Source organism: Narcine bancroftii, chromosome 5 (genome assembly GCF_036971445.1).
Source record: "Narcine bancroftii isolate sNarBan1 chromosome 5, sNarBan1.hap1, whole genome shotgun sequence".
NCBI classification, from domain to species: Eukaryota; Metazoa; Chordata; class Chondrichthyes; order Torpediniformes; family Narcinidae; genus Narcine; species Narcine bancroftii.
The window spans coordinates 160,868,899-160,887,206 of record NC_091473.1 but is presented as its reverse complement, the minus strand read 5'-3'; the positions used below and the strand labels follow the sequence as shown (position 1 = coordinate 160,887,206).

General features: G+C 54.6%; 1 protein-coding gene across 6 annotated transcripts in view; it reads right to left on the bottom strand.

Annotated features, from left to right (window-relative positions):
• Nucleotides 1–18,308, bottom strand: part of lamb2l (laminin, beta 2-like) — a 152,613-nt gene that overhangs the window by 33,252 nt on the left and 101,053 nt on the right. For all 6 annotated transcript variants that reach the window (XM_069939468.1, XM_069939474.1, XM_069939473.1 and 3 more), the window contains exons 27-30: nucleotides 17,877–18,061; nucleotides 15,704–15,945; nucleotides 14,983–15,168; nucleotides 13,537–13,681 (exon numbers count right to left, since the gene is read on the bottom strand). In XM_069939468.1, coding sequence (XP_069795569.1) covers nucleotides 13,537–13,681; nucleotides 14,983–15,168; nucleotides 15,704–15,945; nucleotides 17,877–18,061 — 758 coding nt within the window. The remainder of the gene's footprint in view (nucleotides 1–13,536; nucleotides 13,682–14,982; nucleotides 15,169–15,703; nucleotides 15,946–17,876; nucleotides 18,062–18,308) is intronic.

The window sequence follows — 18,308 nt, the reverse complement described above, 5'->3', positions numbered from 1 at the left end:
GACAGAGCTTCACTCTGTGTCTGGCCCTGGGAGTATGTGATGGAATGATGTAGAGGGAGCTTCACTCTGTGGCTGACCCTGGGAGTGTGTGATAGGAGAGTGTGAAGGAAGCTTCACTCTGACCCAGGGAGTGTGTGATGAGATGGTGTGGAGGGAGCTCCACTCTGTGTTTAACGCTGGGAGTGTGTGATGGGACAGTGAGGCAGCTTCACTTTGTGTCTGACCCTGGGATGGTGTGATGAGACGGTGTGCAGGGATATTAACTCTGTGTCTGACACTGGGAGTGCATGATGGAACGGTGTGGAGGGAGCTTCACTCTGTCTGACCCTGGGAGTGTGTGATGGGATAGTGTGGAGGCAGCTTCACTTTGTGTCTGACCCTGGGATGGTGTGATGAGACGGTGTGCAGGGATATTAACTCTGTGTCTGACACTGGGAGTGCATGATGGAACGGTGTGGAGGGAGCTTCACTCTATCTGACCCTGGGAGTGTGTGATGGGATAGTGTTGAGGGAGCTTCATTCTGTGTCTGACCCTGGGAGTGTGTGATGAGACGGTGTGGAGTTATCTTCACTCTGTGTCTGACCCTGGGTGTGTGTGATGAGACGGTGTGGAGGCAGCTTTACTCTGTATATGATGCTGGGAGTGTGTGATGGGACAGTGTGGAGAGAGCTTCACTTTCTGTCTGACCCTGGGATGGTGTGATGAAACCGTGTGGAGGGAGCTTCACTGTGTCTGTCCTGGAAGTGCATGATGGGACGGTGTGGAGGGAGCTTCACTCCGTGTCTGGCCCTGGGAGTGTGTGATGGGACGGTGTGGAGGGAGCTTCACTCCGTGTCTGGCCCTGGGTGTGCGTGATGGGACGGAGTGGAGGAAGCTTCACTTTGTGTCTGGCACTGGGAGTCTGTGTTGGGACGGTGTGTTTAGGGAGCTTCACTCTGTGTCTGGCCCTGGGAGTGTGTGATGGGACGGTGTGGAGGAAGCTTCACTCTGTCTGACCCTGGGTGTGTGTGATAGGAGAGTGTGAAGGAAGCTTCACTCTGACCCAGGGAGTGTGTGATGAGATGGTGTGGAGGGAGCTCCACTCTGTGTTTAACGCTGGGAGTGTGTGATGGGACAGTGTGGAGGCAGCTTCACTTTGTGTCTGACCCTGGGATGGTGTGATGAGACGGTGTGCAGGGATATGAACTCTGTGTCTGACACTGGGAGTGCATGATGGAACGGTGTGGAGGGAGCTTCACTCTGTCTGACCCTGGGAGTGTGTGATGGGACAGTGTGGAGGGAGCTTCACTCCGTGTCTGGCCCTGGGTGTGCGTGATGGGACGGAGTGGAGGAAGCTTCACTTTGTGTCTGGCACTGGGAGTCTGTGTTGGGACGGTGTGTTTAGGGAGCTTCACTCTGTGTCTGGCCCTGGGAGTGTGTGATGGGACGGTGTGGAGGAAGCTTCACTCTGTCTGACCCTGGGTGTGTGTGATGGGACTGTGTGAAGGGAGACTCACTCCGTGACGGACCCTGGGTGTTTGTGATGGGACGTTGTGGAGGGAGCCTCACTCCGTGTCTGACCCTGGGTGTGTGTGATGGGATGGTGTGGTGGGAGCCTCATTCCGTGTATGGCCCTGGGAGTGTGTGATGTGACTGTGTGGAGGGAGCTTCACTCTGTCTCACCCTGGGAGTGTGTGATGGGATGGTGTAGAGGGAGCCTCCCTGCATGTCTGACCCTGGGATTGTGTGATGGGAAGGTGTGGAGTTATCTTCACTCTGTGTCTGACCCTGGGTGTGTGTGATGAATCAGTGTGGAGGCAGCTTTACTCTGTGTATGACGCTGGGGATGTGTGATGGGAGAGTGTGGAGTGAGCTTCACTTTCAGTCTGACGCTGGGATGGTGTGATGAAACGGTGTGGTGGGAGCTTCACTCTGTCTGTCCCTGGGAGTGCATGATGGGACGGTGTGGAGGGAGTTTCACTCCGTGTCTGGCCCTGGGAGTGTGTGATGGGTCGGCGTGGAGGGAGCTTCATTCCGTGTCTGGCCCGGGCAGTGTGTGATGGGTCGGTGTGGAGGGAGCTTCACTGTGTCTGACCCTTGGAGTGTGTGATAGGATGGTGTGGAGGGAGCTCTCCGTGTCTGGCCCGGGGAGTGTGTGATGGGTCGGTGTGGAGGGAGCTTCACTGTGTCTGACCCTTGGAGTGTGTGATAGGATGGTGTGGAGGGAGCTTCACTCCGTGTCTAACCCTGGGAGTGTGTGATGGGACGGTGTGGAGGGAGCTTCACTCCGTATCTGGCCCTGGAAGTGAGTGATGGGATGGTGTGGAGGGAGCTTCACTCCGTGTCTGGCCCTGGGACTGTGTGATGGGACGGTGTGGAGCGAGCTTCACTCTGTGTTTGACGCTGGGAGTGTGTGATGGGACAGTGTGGAGGGAGCTTCACTTTGTGTCTGACCCTGGGATGGTGTGATGATACGGTGTGGAGCGATCTTCACTCTGTGTCTGACACTGGGAGGGTATAATGGGACATTGTGGAGGGAGCTTCACTCTGTCTAACCCTGGGAGTGTGTGAAGGGATAGTGTGGAGGGAGCTTCACTCTGTGTCTGACCCTGGGAGTGTGAGATGAGACGGTGTGGAGGGATCACTACTCTGTGTTGACCCTGGGAGTGTGTGATGAGACGGTGTGGAGGGAGCTTCACTCTGTGTTTGATACTGGGACTGTGTGATGGGACAGTATGGAGGGAGCTTTACATTCTATCTGACCCTGGGATGGTGTGATGAGACGGTGTGGAGGGAATTTCACTCTGTGTTTGTACCTGGGAGTGCATGATTGGACGGTGTGGAGGGACCTTCATTCCGTGTCTGGCCTTGGGAGTGTGTGATGGGACGGTGTGGAGGGAGCTTCACTGTGTCTGACCCTTCGAGTGTGTGATGGGACGGTGTGCAGGGAGTTTCACTCCGTGTCTGGCCTTGGGAGTGTGTGATGGGATGGTGTGGAGTGACCTTCAATCTTTGTCTGGCCATGGGATTGTGGGATGGGACGGTGTGGAGGTAGCTTCACTCCGTGTCTGGCCCTAGGAGTGTGTGATGGGACGATGTGGAGGGAGCTTCACTCCGTGTCTGGTCCTGAGTGTGTGTGATGGGACGGAGTGGAGGAAGCTTCACTTTGTGTCTGGCACTGGGAGTGTGCGATGGGACGGTGTGGAGGAAGCTTCACTCTGTCTGACCCTGGGAGTGTGTGATGGGACGGTGTGGTGGAAGCTTCACTCTGTCTGACCCTGGGTGTGTGTGATGGGACTGTGTGGAGGGAGCCTCACTCCGTGTCAGACCCTGGGTGTGTGTGATGGGATGGTGTGGAGGGAGCTTCACTCTGTGTCTGACCCTGGGATTGTGTGATGGGAAGGTGTGGAGGGAGCCTCACTCCATGTCTGGCCCTGGGAGTGGGTGATGGGACGGTGTGGAGGAGCTTCACTCCGTGTCTGGCCCTGGGATTGTGTGATGGGACGGTGTGGAGGGAGCTTCATTCTGTGTCAGGCCCTGGGAGTGAGTGATGGGACGGTGTGGAGTTATCTTCACTCTGTGTCTGACCCTGGGACTGTGTGATGAGACGGTGTGGAGGGAGCTTTACTCTGTATTTGACACTGGGAGTGTGAGATGGGACAGTGTGGAGGGAGCTTCACTTTCTGTATGAGCCTGGGATAGTGTGATGAGAAGGGAACTTCACTTTGTGTCAGTCCCTGCGAGTGCATGATGGGACGGTATGGAAGGAGCATGACTTCGTGTCTGGCCCTGGGAGTGTGTGATGGGACGGTGTGGAGGGGGCTTCACTCAGTGTCTGGCCCTGGGAGTGAGTGATGGGACGGTGAGGAGGGAGCTTCACTCTGTCTGACCCTGTGTGTGTGTGATGGGATGGTGTGGAGGGAGCCTCACTCCGTGTCGGACCCTGGGTGGTGTGTGATGGGACGGTGTTGAGGGAGCCTCACTCTGTCTGACCCTGGGAGTGTGTGATGGGATAGTGTTGAGGGAGCATCACTCTGTGTCTAACCCTGTGATAGTGTGATAAGACGGCGTGGAGGGATATTCACTCTGTATCTGACCCTGGGATGGTTTGATAAGACGGTGTGGAGTTATCTTCACTCCGTGTCTGATCCTGGGAGTGTGTGATGGGACGGTGTGGAGGAAGCCTCACTCTGTCTGACCCTGGGAGTGTGTGATGTGATGCTGTGGAGGGAGCTTCATTCTGTATCTGACCCTGGGATGGTTTGATGAGACGGTGTGTAGTTATCTTCACTCCGTGTCTGACCCTGGGAGTGTGTGACGGGACGGTGTGGAGGGAGCCTCACTCCGTGTCTGACCCTGTGTGTGTGTGATGGGATGGTGTGGAGGGAGCCTCACTCCGTGACAGACCCAGGGTGTGTGTGATGGGACGGTGTGGAGGGAGCCTCACTCCGTGTCTGACCCTGGGAGTTTGTGATGTGACTGTGTGGAGGGAGCTTCACTCTGTCTGACCCTGGGAGTGTGTGATGGGATTGTGTTGAGGGAGCATCACTCTGTGTCTAACCCTGGGAGAGTGTGATGAGACGGTGTAGAGGGATATTCACTCTGTATCTGACCCTGGGATGGTTTGATAAGACGGTGTGGAGTTATCTTCACTCCGTGTCTGACCCTGGGAGTGTGTGATGGGACGGTGTGGAGGGAGCCTCATTCCGTGTCTGGCCCTGGGAGTGTGTGACGTGACTGTGTGGAGGGAGCTTCACTCTGTATGAACCTGCGTGTGTGTGATGGGAAGGTGTGGAGGGAGCCTCACTCCGTGTCTTCCCCTCGGAGTGTGTGATGGGATGGTGTGGAGGGAGCTTCACTCTGTGTCTGACCCTGGGAGTGTGTGATGGGATGGTGTGGAGGGAGCCTCTCTCCGTGTCTGACCCTGGGAGTGTGTGATGGGACGGTGTGGAGAGAGCTTCATTCTGTGTCCGTTCCTGGTATTGTGAGATGGGACGGTGTGGAGGGAGCCTCACTCCGTGTCTGGCCCTGGGTGTGTGTCATGGGACGGTGTGGAGGGAGCCTCACTCCGTGTCAGGCCCTGGGAGTGTGTGATGGGACAGTGTGGAGGGAGCTTCACTCTGTCTGACCCTGGGAGTGTGTGATGGGATACTGTTGAGGGAGCTTCACTCTGTGTCTGACTCTGGGAGAGTGTGATGAGACAGTGTGGAATTATCTTCACTCTGTGTCTGACCCTGGGAGTGTGTGATGGGACAGTGTGGAGGCAGCTTCACTCTGTCTGACCCTGGGAGTGTGTGATGGGATACTGTTGAGGGAGCTTCACTCTGTGTCTGGCATTGGGAGTGTGTGATGGGACGGTGTGGAGGGAGCTTCACTCTGTCTGAACCTGTGTGTGTGTGATGGGAAGGTGTGGAAGGAGCTTCACTCCGTGTCTTGCCCTCGGAGTGTGTGATGGGATGGTGTGGAGGGAGCCTCACTCCGTGTCTGTCCCTGGTTGTGTGTGATGGGACGGAGTGGAGGGAGCTTCACTCTGTGTCTGGCACTGGGAGTGTGTGATGGGATGGTGTGGAGTGGGCTTCACTCTGTATGTGGCCCTGGGAGTGTGTGATGGGACGGTGTGGTGGGATCTTCACTCTGTGTCTGACCCTGGGAGTGTGTGATGGAACGGTGTGGAGGGAGCCTCACTCCGTGTCTGACCCTAGAGTGTGTGACGGGACGGTGTGGAGGGAGCTTCAATCTGTGTCTGACCCTGGGAGTGTGTGATGGGATGGTGTGGAGGGAGCCTCACTCCGTGTCTGACCCTGGGAGTGTGTGATGGGACGGTGTGGAGGAAGGCTCACTCTGTCTGACCCTGGGAGTGTGTGATGTGACATTGTGGAGGGAGCTTCATTCTGTGTCTGACCCTGGGAGTGGGTAATGAGACGGTGTGGAGCGAGCTTCACTCTGTGTCGGTCCCTGGTAGTGTGTGATGGGACGGTATGGAGGGAGCTTCACTCCGTGTCTGGCCCTGGGCGTGTGTGATGCGATGGAGTGGATGGAGCTTCACTCTGTGTTTGGCACTGTGTGTGTGTGATGGGATGGTGTGGAGGGAGCTTCACAATGTTTCTGACCCTGGGGGTGTGTGATGAGACGGTGTGGAGGGAGCCTCACTCCGTGTCTGACCCTGGGAGTGTGTGATGAGACGATGTGGAGAAATCTTCACTCTGTGTCTGACCCTGGGAGTGTGTGATGAGACAGTGTGGAGGGAGCTTCACTCTCTGTCTGACCCTGGAAGTGTGTGATGAGACGGTGTGGAGGGAGCTTCAGTCTGTGTTTGACGCTGGGAGTGTGTGATGAGACGGAGTGGAGGGAGCATCACTCTGTCTGACTCTGGGAGTGTGTGATGGGATAGTGTGGAGGGATCTTCACTCTGTGTCTTACACAGGGAGTGTGTGATGAGACGGTGTGGAGCGAGCTTCACTCTGTGTTTGTCGCTGGTTGTGTGTGATGGGACAGTGTGGGGGCAGCTTCACTCTGTGTTTGACGCTGGGAGTGTGTGATGGGACAGTGTGGAGCGAGCCTCACTCTGTGTCTGACATTGGGAGTGTGTGATGGGATGGTGTGGAAGGAGCCTCACTCCGTGTCTGACGCTGGGAGTGTGTGATGGGATGGTGTGGAGGGAGCCTAACTCCGTGTCTGACTCTGGGGATGTGTGATGGAACGGTGTATTGGCAGCTTCACTCCGTGTTGGGCCCTGGGAGTGTGTGATGGGACTCTGTGGAGGGAGCCTCACTCCGTGTCTGGCCCTGGGAGTGTGTGATGGGACGGTGTGGAGGGCGCTTCACTCTGTCTGACTCTGGGTGTGTGTGATGAGACGGTGTGGAGGGATATTCACTCTGTATCTTACCCTGGGATGGTTTGATAAGACGGTGTGGAGTTATCTTCACTCCATGTCTGATCCTGGGAGTGTGTGATGGGACGGTGTGGAGGGAGCCTCATTCCGTGTCTGGCCCTGGGAGTGTGTGACGTGACTGTGTGGAGGGAGCTTCACTCTGTCTGAACCTGGGAGTGTGTGATGGGATACTGTTGAGGGAGCTTCACTCTGTGTCTGGCATTGGGAGTGTGTGATGGGACGGTGTGGAGGGAACTTCACAATGTTTCTGACCCTGGGGGTGTGTGATGGAACGGTGTGCAGGGAGCCTCACTCCGTGTCTGACCCTGGGAGTGTATGATGGAATGGTGTGGAGCGAGCATCACTCCGTGTCTGACCCTGGGAGTGTGTGATGGGATAGTGTTGAGGGAGCATCACTCTGTGTCTAACCCTGGGAGAGTCTGATGAGACGGTGTGGAGGGAGCTTCAATCCGTGTCTGGCACTGGGAGTGAGTGATGGGACGGTGTGGACGGAGTTTCAGTCCGTGTCTGGCCCTGGGACTGTGTGATGGGATGGTGTGGAGGGAGCCTCACTCAGTGTCTGACCCTGAGAGTGTGTGATGGGATAGAGTGGAGGGAGCTTCACTCTGTGTCTGGCCCTGGGAGTGTGTGATGGAACGAAGTGGAGGGAGCCTCACTCTTTGTCTGACCCTGGGTGTGTGTGATGGGATAGTGTTGAGGGAGCCTCATTCTGTGTCTGGCCCTGGGAGTGTGTGATGGGACGGAGTGGAGGGAGCTTCACTCTGTGTCTGGCACTGGGAGTGTGTGATCGGATGGTGTGGAGGCGGCTTCACTCTGTATGTGGCCCTGGGAGTGTGTGATGGGACGGTGTGGTGGGATCTTCCCTCTGTGTCTGACCCTGGGAGTGTGTGATGGAACGGTGTGGAGGGAGCCTCACTCCGTGTTTGACCCTAGAGTGTGTGACGGGATGGTGTGGAGGGAGCTTCACTCTGTATCTGACCCTGGGAGTGTGTGATGGGATGGTGTGGAGGGAGCCTCACTCCGTGTCTGACCTTGGGAGTGTGTGATGGAACGGTGTGGAGGAAGCCTCACTCTGTCTGACCCTGGGAGTGTGTGATGTGACGTTGTGGAGGGAGCTTCATTCTGTGTCTGACCCTGGGAGTGGGTAATGAGACGGTGTGGAGCGAGCTTCACTCTGTGTCGGTCCCTGGTAGTGTGTGATGGGACTGTGTGGAGGGAGCTTCACTCCGTGTCTGGCCCTGGTCGTGTGTGATGGGATGGAGTGGAGGGAGCTTCACTCTGTGTTTGGCACTGTGTGTGTGTGATGGGACGGTGTGGAGGTTGCCTCACTCCGTGTCTGACCCTGGGAGTGTGTGATGAGAAGGTGTGTAGGGAGCTTCACTCTGTGTCTGACCCTGGGAGTGTGTGATGGGACGGTATGGAGGGAGCTTCATTCTGTGTCAGACCCTGCAAGTGTGTGATGGGACGGTGTGGAGGGACCTTCACTCTGTTTCTGACCCTGGGTGTGTTTGATGAGACAGTGTGGAGGGAGCTTCACTTTCTGTCTGACCCTTGGAATGTGTGATGGGACGGTGTGGAGGGAGCTTCACTCTGTTCGGACCCTGGGAATGTGTGATGGGACCGTGTGGAGGGAGCTTCTTTCTGTGTCGGACCTTTTCTTTTTTTTAAACAATATATTTTTTTGTTCAATACAAACAGTACAGTTTCAACTACATTTTTAGTCCAACTGTGCACATTACATCATGTCAAATTAAAATATTATCATCTCATTCCACAATACCATCGTGCCCTTGGGGAGTCCACCATTCCCAGGAGACCTCCAAGGTAACCACAAGCACCGAGTGGTCCTTCTCCACTCGGCCGTGCAGGTAACCTCATAAGAGGACAAGCAGTTAGCCAGGGTTGAACTCTCGACTGCCCTTTGCCTAGACCCTTGGATGGCCATCTTGGCCAGGCCCAGAACCAGACCAACAAGGACATCCCTCAGCCGACCATCCCCCCTCCGTACTGGTGCCCAAATATCAGAAGTGTAGGGATAAAATGCAGCCAAAACTTTAGGAGCTACCCCCTCAATTACGTGAACAGGGGTTGCAACCTTACACATCCCATATATGTGTGAAACACAGTCTCATCCAAGACACAGAAGAGACAGGCGGCTGGTGAGTCTGATGACAAATTTCAGCTTTATGTAACACCCTCCACCCTAAGTCCCCAAAGTAAAGGGGGAGGACTCCCATATATAAAGATCTCCAGTGGAGACCCTCCTTGCTGCCAAGTCATATCTGGCTGGCAGACAAGGGCGAGGAAGTGGATGGTGAGCAGGAGCAGTCACTATACAGTATATCCTGCCTCCCCACATCCCGGAACGACAAAGCATCTCCTCGAGATGACTCGCGGTGTGGGACCATTTCCCAAGAATAGTTCCGGCCTTGCAGGGGTTAACTTGGACAGGACAACTCCACTCCCACAAACCTCTCCACCACCCTGAGGGACAGGTTGGGCATCAGCCTCCTCTACCTCCAGAACAATGTCCTCCTCCAGCACAGGAGGGAACCATTCTCCATACTCAGAGCAGGTCTCAGTAAAACACAGGAAGCTCACACAGTGCAGCACGTCTGAAGTTTGCTGCCAGGATCAATACTTCCTTCTGGAGAGAACATGCTTGGTGCAGAGAATGCAACGCCAGTACGTGGCACCGCAGAGCATACAGGAGGCTCTGCAGGGTCCAAAGGCAGGAAGTCACCACCTTGGTGCACACACACACCAGGGACTGACCAACTTCCTCAATGGGGAGTCTCAGGAGTGCAGCAAAGACCCATAATCTCCTGTTATCCTAGAAGAAATCTATCAGCTTCTGATAGAAACTTCTGATGGACTTAGGCAGTTGGCCATTGCCCGGAAAACACCTTGTAATCAGTACAGAGAAGAGTGACCAGGCGCCAGTTCTTCAATAGATGGAGATCACCCTTCTTTGCCAGCGTGACTACCACAGTCCTGCGCCATGAGGGGCATCCACCCTGTTGCCAGACTCTGCTCTAAGGCCTGCGTGTAGTCACTCCCCAAGACATCCCAAAACTCCCTGAGGAACTCCACCGTGAGCCCATCCAGTCCCGGAGTCTTACCTCTCCGAAGCTGGTGAAGGGCAACGATCAGCTCCTTTTTTTTTAAAATATCCATACAAACTTTATTCACCTACAACATTACAAACATAAAACACACACGGAACTACAGCTAAAACCAAAAACCACCATAACACGTGGAATCAAAACCATGAGAAGCAGTAATTACGACCTTTCCATTACACATATTACACATCAAATTAAACATGATTTTCATCATCAACCACACACACGATCCCCTGGTGGACCCACCGTTCCTGGAACTTGGCCACCGTCCCCTTGGACACCACGTGTTCCCGCTCCATCACCGCACCGGGCGACCATAGATCTGGAACGCAGGGCTGGAGTGTAACCAGAATTTGAGGCGCAGTGAAGAGGTACTGCAACTTCACACACTCCACAAAGATGTGGTACACTGTCTCTTCCTGGCCACAGAAGTGACAGGCGGCTGGGATATCGGTGAACCGACTCAGGAAGTGGTTACACGGCACTGCTCTCTTCACCCCGGTCAGCTCCTCCAACATTAGGGGAGCATCCAGCGGTTCAGTGACTCTGGGTGAATCTGAGTTCGGTCCTCCCACAAGTCATCACACACCTCCTTACTGGTTGGATCCTGTGAAAACAACTCTCCCTCAAGTCTCACAATCTCGGAACTTCAGCTCTTAGTCAAACCTCTGGTGAACCTTCAGCAGAAGGATCAGATGTGGGCCTGACCCACATCCCACCAGAGCCTCAAGGAGAGAAAAATCCCCCAAGTGGCCCAGAACAACCAGAAAGAGTTCCAGAAGTGATTGTCCTCCAGCAGTTGGTGGAGTGAGATCCATCCACACCAGGTGGCCGTCCGAGCATGATGCCGGCTTCGGGGAGGCTGTGGTGACACTGGAGAGGTAGACTTTTGAGATGTACAGGTGGTGGAGGCGTGAGCCACCTCCCATACACCTTCGGGAGAAGGCACTGGAGTCAGGTTGGAAGGTCCGCTAGGCATCTGCTAAGTAAAAGGAGCTGACGAGCTCCCACAACTTGTTCACTGATGCCTGGTGTCACTGTAACCCTAAACGATCCTCTTCTTCAAGGGAAAAGTCCCCTCCAAGGATGACACATTCATTCAAGTTCAGTGAATCGAACAGAACCAGCACCTGATGAAACAGGGCATGCCTGCTGTACGCTGGGTCTGGGGGCTTCCACGTGGAACAGCCACGTCATTCAAGCACCTAGCGAGATGGAGCAGGCATCCCGGCACCAGGGTCTGGACCTTCAGAATCTCTGGCTGGAAGTTCAGGGCCAATAAAATGGCCACCCCACTGGAATTGGTGCTGAGGTGACTCATGTAAACCCCTCCTCACCCCTCCAGGCTCCAGGTCTGTTCATCTATCGGGATAGTGAGAATTTCCTGCAAGAAGCTCACTGCATACTTCCCCTCTCTAAGAACTGAAAAGTTCTGGAACCTGCAATGAGCTCCTCTGCTCGGGAGATGACAGGGCTACTCTGCACCTTATGGTGCCGAACCAGGGACTCCAGGAAATCCTTCAGCCTGCGCTGCTCATTCCCTTCCCCTTCTTTTTCAGGATGTCGCTTAACAACGGCATGACCCCTTCCAAATCCAGCCAGCGGGCCGCAGCCAACTTGGCCTTATTTATGGTGTCAGCGCTGAACATTGAATCCCCATCCTCCCTGGGACACCTGCTTCTGGTGACCATCTCATTTGATAGATTTGGAGCAGCGAGTGCCACAAACTCACCTGCTGGCTTCACCTCTGTCAGTGTCCCACCCCCAGGAGCAGTGGCAGAGTTGCCTTCTCCTGGCTATTCTGAGAGAATAGAGCCATTGGCTCTTCTCCAATGCCTCCAGTTCCAAGGGTCCCTCAGGGCCATGGCTCATTCCCATTGGGACTGCGATCAACCAGGGTTGAGAGGGACACTCCTAGGAATCACCAGAGTGTATCTTCCCATTTCCCCCTGACAAAGGCAGGTCCACCCTCATTGCAGCCCCTGACCTCTCCAACAATGGGGAATGAGGTCTCAACAGGGGGCAAAGGCTGGGGTTGCACTTCCCCAACCAAAACCTTCCCCTCATGTCATCTTAGTTCCCCAAAGTCATCCTCAAAAGTGGGATATTGCAGGCATTTGAGTGCTGGGTCGTGTAGGCTGAGAGACCTCCATGACAGATGTACCCTCTACCTCCATCTCTTCATTCTCCAACCCACTCCCCTCTGTTATTGTTACATCCTCAGGGCAGACCGCCCCTCCCACCCAGGGTTCAGGGATGGGTACAGAAATTGGATCTTCTGCGGGATCTTTCTTCCAGGTGTTTTTTCTTGTGTTTCACCTTCTTCCCTTTTAGATGATCCTCCTCTACCCCCTGCCCCCCCCACCCCACTTGCTTTGCCTCCGGATCTCCTGACACAGGAAACTGGGATGGGTGGAGCTCGCTTCCTAGAGCTTGGAACAGCTCCTCTGAACATGCCCCAGCCTCATACAAATGTAGCACTACAGACAGTCCATGGACCAGTACACCTTCCCCTTGTACTGGGCCAGGAACCACCTTTCAGTCTTGTCCTCCTTCTCCAGCAACACAAACACCTGATGTCAGAAGGAGTAAACATGCCTTAGTTCAGGTCCCTGAAAGCCATACAGGAGTGGGGAGATCTCTGACTGTACCACCCCCAAAAGACACCAATGGGGGAGAAGGAGATCATGAGGGATAGTAGACAGGATGTTGGACAGAATCAATTGCTGCTCAACAGACTCGAGGGTCCACCTGCAGGAACAACCCACCTACCTCAATCCCCTTACCGATGGCCAGGGTAATTGCCTTAGCAGTCTTTAAATAAATCACAGCTTTCCCGTCATCTTTGCCCTTACCAATGTTTTTATGCAGTCTCCAGCTTTGAGAGATGGGGACAAATAGATCTTTACTGCGTGTCCGTCATCCAGCAATCCAAAAGGATTCTGGGTCACAGGGCCTGCTGAAGCTGTTGCAGTATATCTTCTGGAGGGCCCAGGTCTTTCAGAAGACTGGGCAGACACAGTTAAAACAGTAGAAAATTCAAGAGATAGAGAAAGTTCTGTGTTGATTGAAGAGCGTTGAAGGGGTTCTCCGATCGCTGGGTGAACTGGCTCACTGACAATCCTCCAACGCCTCCCAAAACCCCAAAGGTTAGGCCGAGGCTGGCCTTCAAAATACTTACAATTTATCTACATTAACCAACCGCTAAGGTTAACAAACAAAGGAATGGGCAGGGGAGTCGCCGACTTTGAGACGTTAACGAGCAAATTAGAAAAAAAGCTGTTTTCCACCATGGCAGGCTGCCAGCAATTCCTCAATCTGTATCCTTGGAAAAACAGGGTTAAACTCCCAAAGCAGCAAAGTTCTTTCGAGCACTCCCACACAAACACAAATCCTCCTTTAGTCTCAGAGACATTTACAACAGGAGCAATTCTCTATCTTCCAAATTCTGTCCCAGCGAATGCAGACCGTGGCTTTGCTCGGTGTCTGACCCTGGGAGTAGGTGAAAGACTGAACGGGTTATTCACAGCTGAGCTCACCATTGAGGAAATCCTTCACGGACCTGATGAAGTTGCGGAGGTCATTCACCGTACTGTTGACCAATTGTTTTGCTGCCACTGCTTTAGCCAGTGTTTCTGAGGCCTGGGACTTTGCCTCTTTTGCTTGGCTCTGAGCATCTTCAATCTGTGATGGGGTGGAGATCCCCCATTATTGGTGCCAGAATGCACCGCACCCTCCCAGGGTACACTTAGCTCCATTGTAACCCTAACCCCCTGCCCCATCCAACACCTCTGCCTCCCAACATCCCAACCACAATGCTGCCAACCTGGGCCTCAACTCTTATCTTCCCTCACCCAATCTCACCCCCAAATTTCCATCCCCCACCCCCGTCCCCGTCCCCTCTGGGAAACCTTCCCTCATTTAAACAGAATTGTTCAGTCCCTCTGCTTTTTGTCCACTACCACCTCCTCTCACACCCTCTCCTCCTCTCTCTCTACAATCCCTCCTCTTCCTCATCCCTTCTCTCCACACATTTCCTCTCATATCCCTTCCTCTCTCCACTCCCCTCCTCTCACATCCCTTCTCTCTCCACTCCCCTCCTCTCTCTCTCCACTCTCCTCCCCTTCCCCTCTTTCTCTCATTCCCTCCCCTCCTTTCCCCATCCTCCACCCCTCTTTACCCCCTAACCTGTCACTCCCTCTCTTTCCTTTTCTGCACTTTCTGCCCCTCCCCCTTCCCCTCACTGTCCCCCACCTCTGTTCTCTCCCCTTCCTTCCATGGACCCACTCTTCCGTCCTCCCTCCACCCTGCCTGAATCTTCCCCACCCCTTGCCTTCACTCCTCTCACCCCACTCTCCCTCCCCCTCCCTGCTCGCCCCACCAATCAGCTCTCCAACCCTTCCCCTCACCTCATCCCACCCCTTACCTCTCCTTCCACTCTTCCCCCACCCTACCTCTTCCACACACCCCATCCTTCTGCTCTCCCCGATACCTTCCCCTCCCTTATCCCACTCCCCTCCCCCTCAGCCCAGCCCCCCCACACTCTACCCCACCCCATCACACTCTACCCCACCCCCTGCCCTCCACCACCTCCTTCCTCTCACCTCTCCACTCCTCCCTTTTTCACCCCGACCCATCCCCTCCCTCCCACACCACCCTCCCAGCCACACCATCTCACCACCTCTCCCCATCTCTCCCCTTACGCATCCTTCCCCACCCTACCACCTCCTCTCCCTCACTCTCTCCCCACCCCATCCCTCTCCCCTACTCCTCCTCTCCCCACCCCCTCTTCAACAACCCACTCCCCACAAGCCCTCCCCTCCCCTACTCCACCCCATCCCTCCCCTCCCTCACATTCCCCACCCCTCCCCCTATCACTCTCACTCACCTCTCCCCCTCTCCTCAACCCCATCCTACCTACCCCTCTCCTCCACCCCTCCGACCTCTCACCTCCTCCTCCCCTCCCACCCCATTCCTCTCCCTACCTCCTGAGCGATGGTGCTGAGCTGATTCTCTTGCTGCATCAAGGTGTTGCTGATGTTTGTGGCTGTCCGCAGCGTCAGACTAGCTTCGCTGAGGACCCCTGCACACCCCTGTCCCCCACACTTCTGGCAATTGGCGCCCCCGCAGGGGTCCAAGGAACAGTTCCGGCCCGCAGACGAACCGCACACCTGGAAGCAGATGTGGAGCTGGGAGATTAGTGCAATGTAATCACTTTCACCCACCACAAACAAGGTCCATAGTCCCCCTCCCAGTCGCCCCCGGCTCCTGCCCCTACCCTGAGATATGACACCCCTCCCCCACCCCTGGGACTCTGCACCCACCCCAGGATATAGGAGACCCCTCCCCTACCCCCGGGGACCCTGCACCCACCCCTGGATATAGGAGACCACTCTCCCACCCAGAGAAATTGCACCCACCTTGGGATACAGGAGACTGCTCCCCTACCCCTGGGGACCCTGCCTCCACATTGAGGCACAGGTGACCTCTCCTCCACCCCCAGGGGACCCTTCCACTACCCTGGGATATAGGAGACCCCTCCCCCACCCGAGGCGCAGGAAACCTCTCACCCACCCCAGGGCACAGGCGACCCCATCTCCATTCCCCCTTGGTCCGTGAACCCCCTCGAAGGGGTCCATTGGGGGTTGGGTCCTCGGGCAGTGACCCCTTGGGCCGGTTACTGGAGAGCCCGGGGCAGGTTCTGACCTTCTCGTTGATATGGTCCACGGTCATCTCCTCCACCTCCTTCCCAAGTTCTTTCAGCCGCTTCCTCTCAGCAGCCATAGTCTTCCTGAAGGTGCTTTCCCTCTGCTGGAGCAGCCTCTCTGTCTGCATCCTCATCCCTTCCGATCCTTGCACTGGGCTGTCTGCAGCCCACACTGTCCTGTTCACCGCCTGTTCTGCCTCCTGTGACTCCTGGTAAGATGTCCACACTGCCTCGGACAGCTCTGCAGACAGCAGGCGGCCTTCATTACCTCCCTTCTCCCCATACCTCAGACACCAACTCACGTCACAGGGGATAAGCCTCCACAGAGATCCCCAAGGGAGAGCCACTACCTCCCAGCCCCAGAATCGAACCTCATCTCCATCGCTGTCTGTGTGGAATTTGCACGCTCTCCCTGTCACCCCGTGTATTTCCCCCAGGGGGTTTCCAGTTTCCTCCCATGTCCTAAAGATATGGTGGTGGTGGTGGGGGTTTATGGGGAGCTGTGTGTGAGTGAGGGGGGGAATTGGGAGGGATTTCCTCCATAAAATATAGGAGCAGAATTGGGCCATTCGGCCTGCTCTAGCATTTGAACCACGACTGAGATAGTTTTCCTCTCTGCCTTGTTCTTCTGCCTTCTCCCTGTGACCTTTGATCCCCCTCACTGGTCAAGAACCTTCCAGGAGTTTGTGGGAATGTGGGAGGGAGCAGGGTACAGGGAAACATTGGTGGTGTGGTGATGGTGTCGATTGGCTGGCTGCGTCCTTCGATCTCGGCTAAATATGAAATAAGGAGCGTTACATCAGCGTCATTGGGATGTGACCTCAGGAGTTGGCCATCTGACCTGCCAAGCCAGCTCCACCATTCAATGAGATCATGGCTGACCTGGCCTGTTCCCATAACTCTTAGATCCCCTGTTCTTCAAAAACTCATCCAACTCCAATGCATTTCATGAGACAGTCTCTTCTACTTCGTTGGGCAGAGAATTCCACAGATTCCCTCATCCCCAGTACACAAGTGTGCTGGAGAAACTCAGCAGATCATATGGCATCTATAGGAAGGAAAAGGCAGTCAGCGTTTGGGGAATTCCTGACGAAGGGCTCAGGCCTGAAACGTTGGTGACCTTTAACTTCCCATGGATGCAGAGTGACCTGCTGAGTTTCTCCAGCACATTTCTCAATTAGATTCTCTCTCTCCTCACAGACTAAGCCTCTCATCTCCATAATCCACCTGGTGAACCTTCTCTCCCCCAACTCTAAAGGCAATATATCCCTTCTCCAGTAAAGAGACCAAAACTCCATGCCATCCGCAAGGTTAGGCCTCATCAGTACCCTGTACAATTGAAGCAAAACATCCCTGTTTCTTTAAATTCAATCCCTTCAGCATCCCATTTGCCTTCTTGATGACCATCTGCTCCCAGGCCCCTCTGCTCAACAGCACACTGCAATCTTTCATGATTTCCTTCCAAGAACAATGAGCTGGTATTCACTGATGCACCCCATCTGCCAGATCCTTGCCCACTCATTTAACCCATCCATAGCCCTCTGCAGACTCTCTGCATCCTTGACACATCAGTACGGGCTGCAGGAGCCTTCGATGCAGTGTAACAGAGACAAACCTCAGGGGATATAAAAAAGTCCTGTTAAACAGAGCAAGGGCATGTTTTTTTAACTAATGAGAGGTCCATTCAAGAGCCTGATAACAGCAAGAAAGAAACCGTCCTTGAATCTGGAGGTTCATGTGACCAAGCTCATGTATCTTCTGCCTGATGGTCAGGGAGAAAGGTGTGGGACGGGGGGAGAGCGCGGGAGGTATGGACAGAGTCGATGGAGGGGAGAGACCTGAGGGACGCCTGCTGGAGGAGCTCAAGGCAGAAGTAGCTGAGATGTGGACATTTTCACTGTTAAAAAGTCACAGAGACAGGCTCCTGAATAGGTGCAGGTAGAGGGAGAAGGTGCGAAGATAGGTGACTGGGACTGGCTGAGATAATGGCCTCCTGCAGCTGGGTTCTGAAAGATTCTGCAAAAGCCCAATGGGAGCAGATTCAACAAGAACCTGCAGGGAAATTACTGGCAATGGGCACAGTGCAGGGTTAGGAGGGCAGAATGACCTCTGGGCTACATTGTTCCTCACATTTCTATCCCGTTCAGAACCTCCCGATGAGAAATTAGGCACCTTTAATGTTTGATGTAATGTATATTTCCAGTTGCTGGGTTGTTTGGTTAAGTATTGCTCTCAGATTCCTAGTCATTTCCAGTAGATCCTTCGTGTCCCCTTCTGCTTTGCCATGGGTATCCTGCAACCTGGACATATCTTCCTCCAGACCATCTAGTCTCTGAGACAGCAGCTCCATTTCCTGCCTGAGGGAGATGGCCACATTAAAAATTCATCAATCATTGCAAATGTGGGAGATAGGAGGGAGTGACAGAGATGAGGAGGGGTGTGGGGACCAGGGGGGTGTTACAGAGAAAGGGAGGGTGTCAGGACCAGAGGGGTTAAAGAGTCACACCCCTCCCTATCTCTGTAACCCTCTCTGGTCCTCACACCCCTCCCTATCTCCGTAACCCCTCTTTGGTCCTCAAACCCCTCCCTATCTCTGTAACCCCT